The 13,957-nt window shown below is 48.4% G+C and overlaps 1 protein-coding gene across 1 annotated transcript; it reads right to left on the minus strand.

The window, feature by feature from the left end:
- Window positions 1-11,683: 11,683 nt before the first annotated feature.
- Window positions 11,684-13,146, minus strand: LOC123166305 (E3 ubiquitin-protein ligase SINA-like 3). Its single transcript, XM_044584089.1, has 2 exons — window positions 12,822-13,146; window positions 11,684-12,682 (listed from the first exon to the last, which is right to left on the minus strand). The coding sequence occupies exons 1-2, from the start codon at window positions 13,041-13,043 to the stop codon at window positions 11,954-11,956; spliced, it is 951 nt and encodes a 316-aa protein (XP_044440024.1). The 5' UTR covers window positions 13,044-13,146; the 3' UTR covers window positions 11,684-11,953.
- Between the last annotated feature and the right edge of the window lie 811 nt (window positions 13,147-13,957).

The raw sequence follows: 13,957 nt of genomic DNA on the forward strand, positions 1-13,957 counted from the left end.
CATGTACAGACATGGCCTCGGAACACATGCGAAACACTTAGGTTGACTTGACGAGCCTAGCATGTACAGACATGGCCTCGGAACACAAGAGATCGAAAGGTCGAACATGAGTCGTATAGTAGATGCGATCAACATGGAGATGTTCACCGATGATGACTAGTCCGTCTCACGTGATGATCGGACACGGCCTAGTTTGACTCGGATCATGTATCACTTAGGTCACTAGAGGGATGTCTATCTGAGTGGGAGTTCATTAAATAATCAGATGAACTTAATTATCATGAACATAGTCAAAAGGTCTTTGCAAATTATGTCATAGCTTACGCTTTAGTTCTACTGTTTAAGATATGTTCCTAGAGAAAATTTAGTTGAAAGTTGATAGTAGCAATTATGCGGACTGGGTCCGTAAACTGAGGATTGTCCTCATTGCTGCACGGAAGGCTTATGTCCTTAATGCACCGCTCGGTGTGCTGAACCTCGAGCGTCGTCTGTAGATGTTACGAAACATCTGACATACACGTTTTGATGACTACGTGATAGTTCAGTGTGTGATGCTAACGGTTTAAAATTGTGGCGACAAGACGGTTTTGAAACGTCGCAGAACATATGAGATGTTCCAAAGACTGAAATTGGGATTTCAGACTAATGCCCACGTCAAGAGGTATGAGACCTATGACAAGTTTCTTAAGCCTGCAAACTAAGGGAGAAAAGCTCAATCGTTGAGCATATGCTCAGATTGTCTGAGTACTACAATCACTTGAATCGAGTGGGAGTTAATCTTCCAGATGAGATAGTGATGGTTCTCCATAGTCACTGCCACCAAGCTATTAGAGCTTCGTGATGAACTATAACATATCAGGGATAGACATGATGATCCTTGAGCAACTCGCGATGTTTGACACCGCGAAAGTAGAAATCAAGAAGGAGCATCAATTGTTGATGGTTAGTAAAACCACTAGTTTCTAGAAGGGCAAGGGCAAAAGGGATACTTCATGAAACAGCAAATCATTTGCTGCTCTAGTGAAGAATCCCAAGGTTGAACCCAAACCCGAGACTAAGTGCTTCTGTAATGAGGGGAACGGTCACTGAAGCAGAACTACCCTAGATACTTGGTAGATGAGAAGGCAGGCAAGGTCGACAGAAGTATATTGGATATACATTATATGAATGTGTACTTTACTAGTACTCCTAGCAGCACCAGGGTATTAGATACCGGTTCGGTTGCTAAGTGTTAGTAACTCGAAATAAAAGCTGCGGAATAAACGGAGACTAGCTAAAGGTGAGATGACGATATGTGTTGGAAGTGTTTCCAAGGTTGATGTGATCAAGCATCGCATGCTCCCTCTACCATCGAGATTGGTGTTAAACCTAAATAATTGTTATTTGGTGTTTGCGTTGAGCATAAACATGATTGGATTATGTTTATCGCAATACGGTTATTCATTTAAGGAGAATAATGGTTACTCTGTTTATTTGAATAATACCTTCAATGGTCTTGCACCTAAAATGAATCTCGATCGCAGTGATACACATGTTCGTGCCAAAAGATATAAAATAGTAATGATAGTACCACATACTTGTGGCACTGCCATTTGAGTCATATTGGTATAGAACGCATGAAGAAGCTCCATGTAGATGGATCTTTGGACTCACTCGTTTTTGAAAAGATTGAGACATGCGAACCATGTCTATTGGTATATATGCATGGAGAAACTCCATGCAGATGGATCGTTTGGACTCACTTGATTTTGAATCACTTGAGACATGCAAATCATACCACATGGGCAAGATGACTGAAAGGCCTCGTTTTCAGTAAGATGGAACAAGAGAGCAACTTGTTGGAAGTAATACATTGATGTGTGCAGTCCAATGAGTGCTGAGGCACGCAGTGGATATCGATATGTTCTTACTTCACAGATGATTTGAGTAGATGCTGAGAATATTTACTTGATGAAACACAAGTCTGAATTATTGAAAGGTTCAAGTAATTTCAGAGTGAAGTTGAAGATCGTCGTGACAAGAGGATATAATGTCTATGATATGATCATAGAGATATCTGAGTTACGAGTTTGGCACACAATTAAGACATTGTGGAAAGTGTTTCACGATTAATACCGCCTGGAACACCACAATGTGATGGTGTGTCCGAACATCATAACTGCACCCTATTGGATATGGTGCATACAATGATGTCTCTTTACCACTATCGTTTACGGGTTAGGCATTAGAGACAACTGCATTCACTTTAAATAGGGCACCACGCAATTCCGTTGAGACGACACCGTTTAGAGAAACCTAAGTTGTCGTTTCTTAAAAGTTTGGGGCTGCGATGCTTATGTGAAAAAGTTTCAGGCTGATAAGCTCGAACCCAAAGCGGATAAATGCATCTTCATAGAATACACAAAACAGTTGGGTATACCTCCTGTTTCAGATCTGGAAGTAAACAGATCCTTTCTCGAGATAAAGTTTCTCTCGAAAGAATTGAGTGGGGGGATGGTGGAGACTTGATGAGGTTATTGAACCATAACTTCAACTAGTGTGTAGCAGGGCATAGGAAGTTGTTCCTGTGGCACCTACACCAATTGAAGTGGAAGCTTATGATAGTGATCATGAAACTTCAGATCAAGTCACTACCAAACCTCGTAGGTCGATAAGGATGCGTACTACTTCAGAGTGGTACGTAATTCTGTCTTGGAAGTCATGTTGCTAGACAACAATGAACCTATGAGCTATGGAGAAGCGATGGTGGGCCCAGATTCCGACGAATGGCTTGAGGCCATGAAATCCGAGAGAGGATCCATGTATAAAAGAAAAGTATAGACTTTGGAAGAAATACTTGATGGTCGTAAGGCTGTTGGGTGCAGATGGATTTTAAAAGGAAGACACACAATGATGGTAAGTGTCACCATTAAGAAAGCTCGGCTTGTCGTTAAGATGTTTTCCGACAAGTTCAAGGAGTTGACTACGATGAGACTTTCTCACTCGTAGCGATGCTAAGAGTCTGTTGGAATTGTATTAGCAGTTACTGCATTATTTATGAAATCTTGTAGATAAGATATCAAAACATCGTTTCCTCGACGATTTTCTTGAGGAAAGGTTGTATGTGATACAACCAGAAGATTTTTGTCAATCCTGAAAGTTGCTAACAAGTATGCAAAGCTCCAGCAATCCTTCTAAGGACTGGAGTAATCATCTCGGAGTTGGAATGTACGCTTTGATGAGATGATCAAAGATTTTGGGTTTATACAAAGTTTATCAGAAACTTGTATTTCCAAAGAAGTGAGTGGGAGCACTATAGAATTTCTGATGAGTATATGTTGTTGACATATTGTTGATCAGAGATGATGTAGAATTTCTGGAAAGCATACAGGGTTATTTGAAAAGTGTTTTTTAATGGAAAACCTGCATTAAGCTACTTGAACATTGAGCATCAAGATCAATAAGGATAGATCAAAAACGCCTAATAGTAATTTCAAATGAATACATACCGTGACAAGTTTTTGAAGGAGTTCAAAATAGATCAGCAAAGAAGGAGTTCTTGTTGGAAATATGCCCTAGAGGCAACAATAAATGGTTATTATTATATTTCTTTGTTCATGGTAATTGTCTATTATTCATGCTATAATTGTATTGTCCGGAAATCGTAATACATGTGTGAATACATAGACCACAACCTGTCCCTAGTAAGCCTCTAGTTGACTAGCTCGTTGATCAACAGATAGTCATGGTTTCCTGACTATGGACATTGGATGTCATTGATAACGGGATCACATCATTAGGAGAATGATGTGATGGACAAGACCCAATCCTAAGCATAGCATAAAAGATCGTGTAGTTTCGTTTGCTAGAGCTTTTCCAATGTCAAGTATCTTTTCCTTAGACCATGAGATCGTGCAACTCCCGGATACCGTAGGAGTGCTTTGGGTGTGCCAAACGTCACAACGTAACTGGGTGACTATAAAGGTGCACTACGGGTATCTCCGAAAGTGTCTGTTGGGTTGGCACGGATCGAGACTGGGATTTGTCACTCCGTGTGACGGAGAGGTATCTCTGGGCCCACTCGGTAATGCATCATCATAATGAGCTCAATGTGACTAAGGCGTTAGTCACGGGATCATGCATTGCGGTACGGGTAAAGAGACTTGCCGGTAACGAGATTGAACAAGGTATTGGGATACCGACGATCGAATCTCGGGCAAGTAACATACCGATTGACAAAGGGAATTGCATACGGATTGATTGAATCCTCGACACCGTGGTTCATCCGATGAGATCATCGTGGAACATGTGGGAGACAACATGGGTATCCAGATCCCGCTGTTGGTTATTGACCGGAGAGGCGTCTCGGTCATGTCTGCATGTCTCCCGAACCCGTAGGGTCTACACACTTAAGGTCCGGTGACGCTAGGGTTGTAGAGATATATGTATGCGGAAACCCGAAAGTTGTTCGGAGTCCCGGATGAAATCCCGGACGTCACGAGAGGTTCCGGAATGGTCCGGAGGTGAAGAATTATATATAGGAAGTCCAGTTTCGGCCACCGGGAAAGTTTCGGGGGTTATCGGTATTGTACCGGGACCACCGGAAGGGTCCCGGGGGTCCACCGGGTGGGGCCACCTGTCCCGGAGGGCCCCGTGGGCTGAAAGTGGAAGGGAACCAGCCCCTAGTGGGCTGGGGCGCCCCCCTTGGGCCTCCCCCCATGCGCCTAGGGTTGGGAACCCTAGGGGGAGTTCCCCCTTGCCTTGGGGGGCAAGGCAACCCCTTCCCCCCCTTGTGGCCGCCGCCCCCCTTGAGATCCCATCTCTTGGGGCTGGCGCACCCCCCAGGGGCCTATATAAAGGGGGGAGGGAGGGCAGCAACCTACAGCCTTTGGCACCTCCCTCCTCCCCTGCAACACCTCTCTCTCTCTCGTAGAAGCTTAGCGAAGCCCTGCCGAGACCCGCTACATCCACCACCACGCCGTCGTGCTGCTGGATCTCCATCAACCTCTCCTTCCCCCTTGCTGGATCAAGAAGGAGGAGACGTCGCTGCACCGTACGTGTGTTGAACGCGGAGGTGCCGTCCGTTCGGCACTCGGTCATCGGTGATTTGGATCACGGCGAGTACGACTCCGTCATCCACGTTCATTGGAACGCTTCCGCTCGCGATCTACAAGGGTATGTAGATCCACTCCTTTCCCCTCGTTGCTAGTAGACTCCATAGATGCATCTTGGTGAGCGTAGGAAATGTTTTAAAATTATGCTACGATTCCCAACAGTTCTTGGCTGTGTTACAAGGTGTGAGTATTGAGTAAGACTCAAGACCTGACCACAGCAGAAGAGAGAGAAAGGACGAAGGTCGTCCCCTATGCTTTAGACGTAGGCTCTATAGTATGCTATGCTGTGTACCGCACATGAAGTGTGCCTTGCCATGAGTTAGTCAAGGGGTACAATAGTGATCCGGGAATGGATCACATGACAGCGGTCGAACTTATCCTTAGTATCTAGTGGACTAAGGAATTTTCTCGATTATGGAGGTGAAAAGGAGTTCGTCGTAAAGGGTTACGTCGATGTAAACTTTGACACTAATCCGGATGACTCCGAGTAGTAAACCGGATTCGTATAGTAGAGCAGTTATTTGAAATAGCTCCAAGTAGCGCGTGGTAGCTGCATCTACAAGATGACATAGATATTCGTCAAGCACACACGGATCTGAAAGGTTCAGACCCGTTGACTAATAACCTCTCTCACAAGCGAGATATGAACAAACCCCATGGGTGTTGGATTCATTACATTCACATGGTGATGTGAACTAGATTATTGACTCTAGTAACTCTTGGGTATTAATCACATGGCGATGTGAACTAGATTATTGACTCTAGTGCAAGTGGGAGACTGTTAGAAATATGCCCTAGAGGCAATAATAAATTGGTTATTATTATATTTCCTTGTTCATGATAATCCTTTATTATCCATGCTAAAATTGTATTGATAGGAAACTCAGATACATGTGTGGATACATAGACAACACCATGTCCCTAGTAAGCCTCTAGTTGACTAGCTCGTTGATCAATAGATGGTTACGGTTTCCTGACCATGGACATTGGATGTCGTTGATAACGGGATCACATCATTAGGCGAATGATGTGATGGACAAGACCCAATCCTAAGCCTAGCACAAGATCGTGTAGTTCGTTTGCTAAGAGCTTTTCTAATGTCAAGTATCATTTCCTTAGACCATGAGATTGTGCAACTCCCGGATACCGTAGGAATGCTTTGGGTGTACCAAACGTCACAACGTAACTGGGTGGCTATAAAGGTGCACTACAGGTATCTCCGAAAGTGTCTGTTGGGTTGGCACGAATCGAGACTGGGATTTGTCACTCCGTGTAAACGGAGAGGTATCTCTGGGCCCACTCGGTAGGACATCATCATAATGTGCACAATGTGACCAAGGAGTTGATCACGGGATGATGTGTTATGGAACGAGTAAAGAGACTTGCCGGTAACGAGATTGAACAAGGTATCGGGATAACGACGATAGAATCTCGGGCAAGTACTATACCGGTAGACAAAGGGAATTGTATACGGGATTGATTGAATCCTTGACATCGTGGTTCATCCGATGAGATCATCGTGGAACATGTGGGAGCCAACATGGGTATCCAGATCCCGCTGTTGGTTATTGACCGGAGAACGTCTCGGTCATGTCTGCATGGTTCCCGAACCCGTAGGGTCTACACACTTAAGGTTCGATGACGCTAGGGTTATAGGGAATAGATATACGTGGTTACCGAATGTTGTTCGGAGTCCCGGAAAAGATCCCGGACGTCACGAGGAGTTTCGGAATGGTCCGGAGGTAAAGATTTATATATGGGAAGTCCTGTATTGGTCACCAGAAAAGTTTCGGGTGCTATCGGTAACGTATCGGGACCACCGGGAGGGTCCCGGGGGTCCACCAGGTGGGGCCACCGGCCCCAGAGGGCTGCGTGGGCCAAGTGTGGGAGGGGACCAGCCCCAGGTGAGCTGGTGCGCCCCCCCACCAGGGCCCAAGGCGAAGAGAGAAGGGAAAAGGGGAAACCCTAGGCTCAGATGGGCCTAAGGCCCACCTAGTGGTGCGCCCCCTCTCCCCCCCTTGGCCGCCCCTCCAAGTCCCATCTAGGGCTGGCCGCCACCCCTAGAGGTGGAAACCTAGGTGGGGGCGCAGCCCCTCCCTTTCCCCTATATATAGTGGGGGTTTGGGTCTGCCATAGACACGAGAACATCTCCCTCATGGCGCGGCCCTACCCCTCTCCCTCCTCATCTCTTGCGGTGCTTGGCGAAGCCCTGCTGGAGTGCCACGCTCCTCCACCACCACCACGCCGTTGTGCTGCTGCTGGACGGAGTCTTCCCCAACCTCTCTGTCTCTCCTTGCTGGATCAAGGCGTGGGAGACGTCACCGGGCTGCACGTGTGTTGAACGCGGAGGCGCCGTGGTTCGGCGCTTAGATCGGAATCAACCGCGATCTGAATCGCTACGAGTACGACTCCTTCATCCGCGTTCTTGCAACGCTTCCGCATCGCGATCTTCAAGGGTATGAAGATGCACTCCCCTCTCTCTCGTTGCTAGTTAATCCATAGATTGATCTTGGTGATGCGTAGAAAATTTTGAATTTCTGCTACGTTCCCCAACATGGCTAGGGAAGGAGATCGGGCGAAAATGGAGCTTGGAGCAACAATGGAGCTTGGAGGTGGAAGAGATGGTCAACTAGAGGAGGAAGACACCCCTTATATAGTGGAAGAACAAATCCAACCGTTATCCACCAACTCAGCCTGCGCAACGCGGTACTACCGTACCTGAGGCGCGGTACTACCGCAGGGGCACGCGGTACTACCGCAGGGCCCCGCGGTACTACCGCCCACGCAGCAGAGACCAGAACAGCCAAAAATGCACTAAAGCAGAGGGCGGTAGTACTGCTGGCGCGGTACTACCGCTCCCCCTTGCGGTACTACCGCAAGGCACGGGCTGTCCAGAGATGGGAAGACACGGATATAAAAAATTACACCCGTGGCTACTTCCGCAGAGTTGGAGTCGATGCAAAAACCCGACGCGGTAGTACCGTAAGCCAGCAGCGGTACTACCGCGCGAGGCGCGGATGTAAAAAATTACATCCGCCCCTTACTGCCGCGTACTTGCGGAACTAAGTCAGATACCACGGTACTACCGCTTAATATAAGCGGTACTACCGTGGGCCCTTGCGGTACTACCGCACCAGCGGGCGGTACTACCGCAAGGTCCTGCGGTACTACCGCTCTAAGGAGCAGTACTACCGCACGCCCTAGTTCAACAAGCAAGAGCAATATTTGCATAGACAAGGAAAACATAGGATACTCCAAAGGCTAGAGAATAGGAGGTGCAAAGGAAGATGTGTACGTGATGAATCCACCCAACCTTTCCAACGCGAACCCCCTCTTAATAGCACGGCTTCCCTACGACTCAATACCACCGAAAAGAAACGAAGAGAAACGCCGTCTTCCATAGCCTTCGAGGGGAACCAAATCATCTAGTCAATATATCTGAAATACTCGATGCACATGAGTAGTCCGCAAAAGCATTGTCATCAATCACCAAAACCAACTAAGGGATAAAAATGCCCTTACAACGAGGCCGCCCGCGCGTACGACGCCGCGACGTGGCACCTAGGCAGGCCGCGCCCGCAGATGAACTTCCACGACCTCCACACCCTCCAGCAGGCGCTGGACGTCGCCCCGCCGCCTCGTCTTCGCACGGCACAAGACCGTGCGGAGCACGCTGAGCGGCAGCACCGCCTCCTCGTCGCCCATGAGGACGAGCGGACCATGGCGGAGTGGCGCCGGCGCCACCCGGAGGACGTCACTTACGAGCAAGCCTACTGGGCAAGGCGCCGCGAGGAGGACACGCAAAGGCGCCGCGACGAGCGGTTGGATTGGCGTCGGCGAAGGCTCTGGCGATATCGTAGTGCGACATCGTTCAAAATGGTGGGCAGTCGATCTTTTCGGCTGATGATGACCGTTGGTTGGATATGTGGATCGATACCTCGGACCAGACCAGCGAGGATGGCGACGATGACGATGACGACGACGACTGGGAGTAGGCTGTAGTTGCATATGTAGTTGCACTATTTAGTATTTTTTTTATGTCGTTGCACTATTTAGTAGTAGTTCTTTTTTATCTATCTATGCTATGGAACTATGTAAAATATCTGTGTATCGTTTTTCTATCTATGAATTTTATTTATCGTTTTATTAAAAAAAGTATGCAATGTTTAGCGCGCGCTGCGTTTTAGCGCGGCTGCTGGAGCTACGCGCGCGCTCAATTTTGACGCGTTTGCTGGAGCCAGCGCTGCCGGCCGCGCCAAATCAGACGAACTGCGCGCGCCAAATGCGTTTTTTGCACGCGGCGCGTTGCGCGGATGTTGAAGATGCTCTTAGTAGGTACAACACCACTGAGGCAAAGCACTTGCCTTTGAACTTGCTTAAGGAGGCCTCCCTGTCCTGCGACACATTGAAGCCGCGGCGCTGGTGGTGCTGCGGATGGCGGCCATTGTCCACGGGGAGGGAGCGAGCAGCCTTTTGTTCTTGCGGGATCTCGGGCGAGACCATCCTTCCTCGTCAACATCCGTGGGGTTGTTGACCACGGCTGGGATCCGGCGCTACCACCATGAATGGAAGCTCGTGCTGCTCAAACGGAGCCGACCTGCTATTATCCGCGGGGCAGGCGGCAGCCGCACGCCCGCACCCCGCAGCAGGATTCGCGGCAAGGATCAGACGCCGACCGTTGACGCAGGGGAAGACATCTGCATTTCCGGGACCACCGAGGGACCGCCGGACCCGTGGGCAGAACCAGATCCGGCGAGGAAATTGGGGAAGCCCGGCAGTTGCCGTCAGAGCGAGGGGCGGATGGCACGGGCCGGGGCGAGTGGCCATACCGGGGAGAGGGTGGCGCTGCAGCCCGGGCGGGCCGCAACGGAGGCTGGTGGCCGGTGCGGCCAGCGGCACGGAGGTTGTTGGTGTAGGTTGCCTCCTGCCTCGTTAATAAACCTCGACTGTCATCGCCATTTCTAGTGATAAAAACTTTTGTGTGTGATGGATTCTCGCGCTGCGTCGTCTATCTCACAAGTCAGAAGAACTATGTTTCCTTTTGTCCTGGACAACTTGGATATCTCGTGGGGTTGTGACATTAAGGTTCTACCATGTGTGTCGTTCCTCGCTTGGGTATCAGTTGAGGTTATGAAGTTCACTCTACCATGTGTGTGCAGCACAGACGCACAGTCGCACACACGTAATTTCTGATAATCTAACATCACTGAGGCCATTCCAAATAGAAACTTAGGAAACTCTAGTGCTTTTCCGTTGGAAAAAGGCCATCTGGATTTGTGATGCATGCTCTCTCGTTCATGAAGTGATAATTCACCAACAAGAGGCTGCTCAGAAATATTTGCTTGACAAGAATCTTTAAGCTTTCAGAAGTTGTACATAACTGAGGAATCTTTTTATTTACTTGCCGAGAAATGTATGTTTGATAATGCTGGCAGATGGCAATCATCTTTCTGTTGCATACAATGTGGGTGATTACTGGTTAAATTATACTCTTTTATTTGCATGTCCATTTCTGCAATAGAATCGCTCTCCAAGCCGCTGCTTCCAGTTAAGTGTCACAAAAAGATTGTGAACCTGTTTTGGATGCGCGTTATCAGGTGTTTTCTTTCTTTCAAAAACTTGGGAAAGGCATATGGCTTCTGCAGTTTAATTAGAACTTGAGAAAACTAAGTACCTCAAGTTTGTCCCAAACTGTGATGTAACCAACAGGTTGGAGGTTGAAACCAATGGACTAAATTTGTGAGCCCAAGTGCATTGTGAATTTTATAAAAAGAAGGTATTGTTTGGTACCTGGAAGCTACATTTTAGTTGTGTTCACAGATGAATTTACAACAAACTTACATCAAGATGCATAACAGTTTTTTACGAACATCAGCAGTCAATGCTACTCCCTCTGTAAACTAATATAAGTGATCTAAACGCTCTTATATTAGTTTACGGAGGGAGTACTTGCTTGGAGCTCTGGCCTTGAACATTGTCGGCGCTGTTGCACACTATATCTTCACTTCAGTAACAAAGTGCATAATTTGGAGAAATATTGTCTGAAATATCCCACGTTTACTATAACATTCAGAACACTAGAAGCTTATATCCGATGTTATGCTCGACACAACTGTTGTTGATCTGGTTCAAAGAAGATGGTAACACACCAGTATTTATGTGAACCATGAATACAAACTTTGGAAGAAGCATGATCCTCTATCCCCAGTTTAGTACACAGCCACACACAACTTGCCGAAAAAGGCTTCTCGCTCCACTTCATAGATAAAGCAACCACAACAAGGAAGGTAAACTGGGGTATGGAAAGTTTCTGATTGCTTTCTCTTATCAGCTTTCCACGCACAACTTGACTTGACGTCCCATTAAAAGGAGAAATAAAACACTTCGAAATGTGAGTCTGTCCACATTGCCATACTTGGTTTATGCATGAATGTCCTTTGAGCATCAGGCCCAGCTTGCTCTCCAAAAAAATTGATGTTAGTTTTGTAAAATGATACATTTAGATTCATCTTGTTCATGCCAATCTGAAAAAATGATTTGCAGAAGTTCATTTCTTGCGAACAAAACCCTAAAGAACCTGAACATGAACATGAACAACCTGATGCAGTACATTAAAAGCAGCTAGAACAAAAAATGGTTCAAAAAATGTACTTCACTGTACATACTCTAATGCAGGTTATAAAAGAACATAATATTCTCTGGTTCAGGATCTCCAAATTATCTTCAATTGGTTGCACTCACTCATACGTATCAAATAAGTACTAAGTACAAACCAGTAGCTGCATTACTAGTACTACCTCCACAGCTCATAGTCTCATAGACATAACATGCACAGTGCAGAAGATCGTGGGCCGCATACTTCACTGCATCCTCCTAGCCGTCCTAGGCTGTGGTGTTGTCGACTTGGGAGCGGCGGCCGCGGCGGCAGGTCGGATCAGATCAATGCGGACGGTGAGCGTGAGCGTGTCGCCGGAGAGCAGCTCCTGGGGCACGGCCAAGAACATCCCCTGCCCCGGCGCCGGCGCGCCGGTGGACAGCGCGCTGCTGCTCACCGCCGAGGCCATGAGGACCAGCCTGTCCCTGTTGTCGCCGCCCAGGCGCTCCACGGAGAGCTTGCACCAGAACTGCGGCGCCGCCTCGCCGTCCGGCCGGACGCACACCAGCGACACGGCGGTGGCCGCGCCGAGCGGGCCCAGGGACACGAGGAACACGCTGCCGTCCTCCTCCCCGACGAGGGCGTGCCAGCAGCCCGACACGGAGAGGCCGAGGTCCCGGGCCCGGCCGTAGCGGACCGTGGCGGCGGGGCGCCGGTGGACGGCCGCGAAGTGGTCAAGGAGCGCCGCGCGGGAGCCCGCGAATGCGCACGCCGGGTCCGGGCAGGAGCAGGGCGCGCAGTGGCACGCGCGCTGGTGGTCCGCGGCCTCGTGGTACACGACGTGCCGCTCGCAGCCGAACGCCCTGTAGGGGCACGGCACCTTGGCGGCGCCCACCACGGCGTCCAGCTCGCCGCAGTGCGTGCTGGCGCGGCTGCAGATCGTGCCGTGGACGGCGCGGCAGTGGTAGCACACGACGTGCCCGGCGGCCTCGCACTGCGGCCGGAAAACGCAACACAACCCCCAAATCATCAGCTTCCATGCCCGTTGCACTTGCAAGATGATAGACGGACATGGATTTCTTCCAGAAAAATCTGTGGTCGCTCTCTGGGGGCGAGGGGAAAGAAGGGATCACCTTGAAGACGGGGGGCTTGAGGGGGAGGAGGCAGCCCTGGCAGTGGAGCAGCGTCAGGTCCATCCTCACGTCGATCTGCGCCGGCGCCATGGATTCCGCCGCCACCAACGCGCCGCCTCCTTCGCCGCCGTCCTGCAGCATCATCAGCACCTCTCCTTCCTCTGGCTCTGACTTCACTTCCTCTGCACTCGCCCTCTTGCCGTTGCTCTCCCCTCCCTCCATTGCTATTTCTGGCCGCGGCGTGTGTGTGTGCTCGATGGTGAAATAATGGAGGAACTGCAGTGACCCACCCAAGACCGAAGAGGAAAACTGGGTGGCAGCCGGAATGTGGAGCCGGCAGAGCATACCCAAAAAGGAAAGAAACTGGGACAATAATTTGAGTCCGTGCAGTCGTGATTATTCGTTGCAGTTTTGCTAAAGCACACATCTAAATGTGCCCTAAGTATTGCAAATTTAAGTCATATATCATTGATTTTACATGAAGGTTCGTGCAGACATTTTTTTTTGTCTTTTTTTCTTTGTTGTGTGATTTGGTCACTTAGATGCAATACAATAACCATAGCATATCTAGATGTACTCTAGACAAACCCCGTTCATTTTGAATGTTCAGCGCAGGCTTTTATTTAGGACAGTTTATCTTTTTATAATTGCTTTACGAAACTGACAGTGTGGATTTGGTCTTATGCTAAACTAGTTGAATGCTATGGGTTGCCAAGGAACAATAAAATTAGACATACAAATATTGATTGATTGAACACCCCTGTAATTTAAAATGTATATAAAACTTTTGAAATATAGCTTGAAAAACGATTTTATATTGTGAGGCAAAGGGAGTAAGATTTGTCATATGGCATCCTGAAAGGGACAACGGAGATTTTCTAATTATTTAGAAAAATCAATCAAAAAACAGATACAAAGGGCACGACACACACACGAGCTGTTAGAGTGAAGTAAAGCCAAAATCAACAACACTAAATGTTCTTAGTGCGTCCGGATGGGGCACGAGGATTTGTTGCGGAAGGCGAAACTACGATTTCCTAATGATGAAATAAGGTTCTTTCCATCTAGCCCACGTCCTGTTGGTCAGTGGCGGAGGTAGAAATGCATATAATTGGATGTTGGGGAGGGCCGGCTGC

Source organism: Triticum aestivum, chromosome 7D (assembly GCF_018294505.1).
Source record: "Triticum aestivum cultivar Chinese Spring chromosome 7D, IWGSC CS RefSeq v2.1, whole genome shotgun sequence".
In the NCBI taxonomy this organism is placed as follows: domain Eukaryota; kingdom Viridiplantae; phylum Streptophyta; class Magnoliopsida; order Poales; family Poaceae; genus Triticum; species Triticum aestivum.

What these genes read in the sequence shown, in the direction of transcription:
- LOC123166305 (XM_044584089.1), bottom strand. Translation starts at nt 13,043, where the DNA reads ATGGAGGGAGGGGAGAGCAACGGCAAGAGGGCGAGTGCAGAGGAAGTG. An exon ending in TCAAGCCCCCCGTCTTCAAG is followed by an intron (nt 12,683 to 12,821) that starts GTGATCCCTTCT and finishes TTCCGGCCGCAG; the next exon opens with TGCGAGGCCGCCGGGCACGT.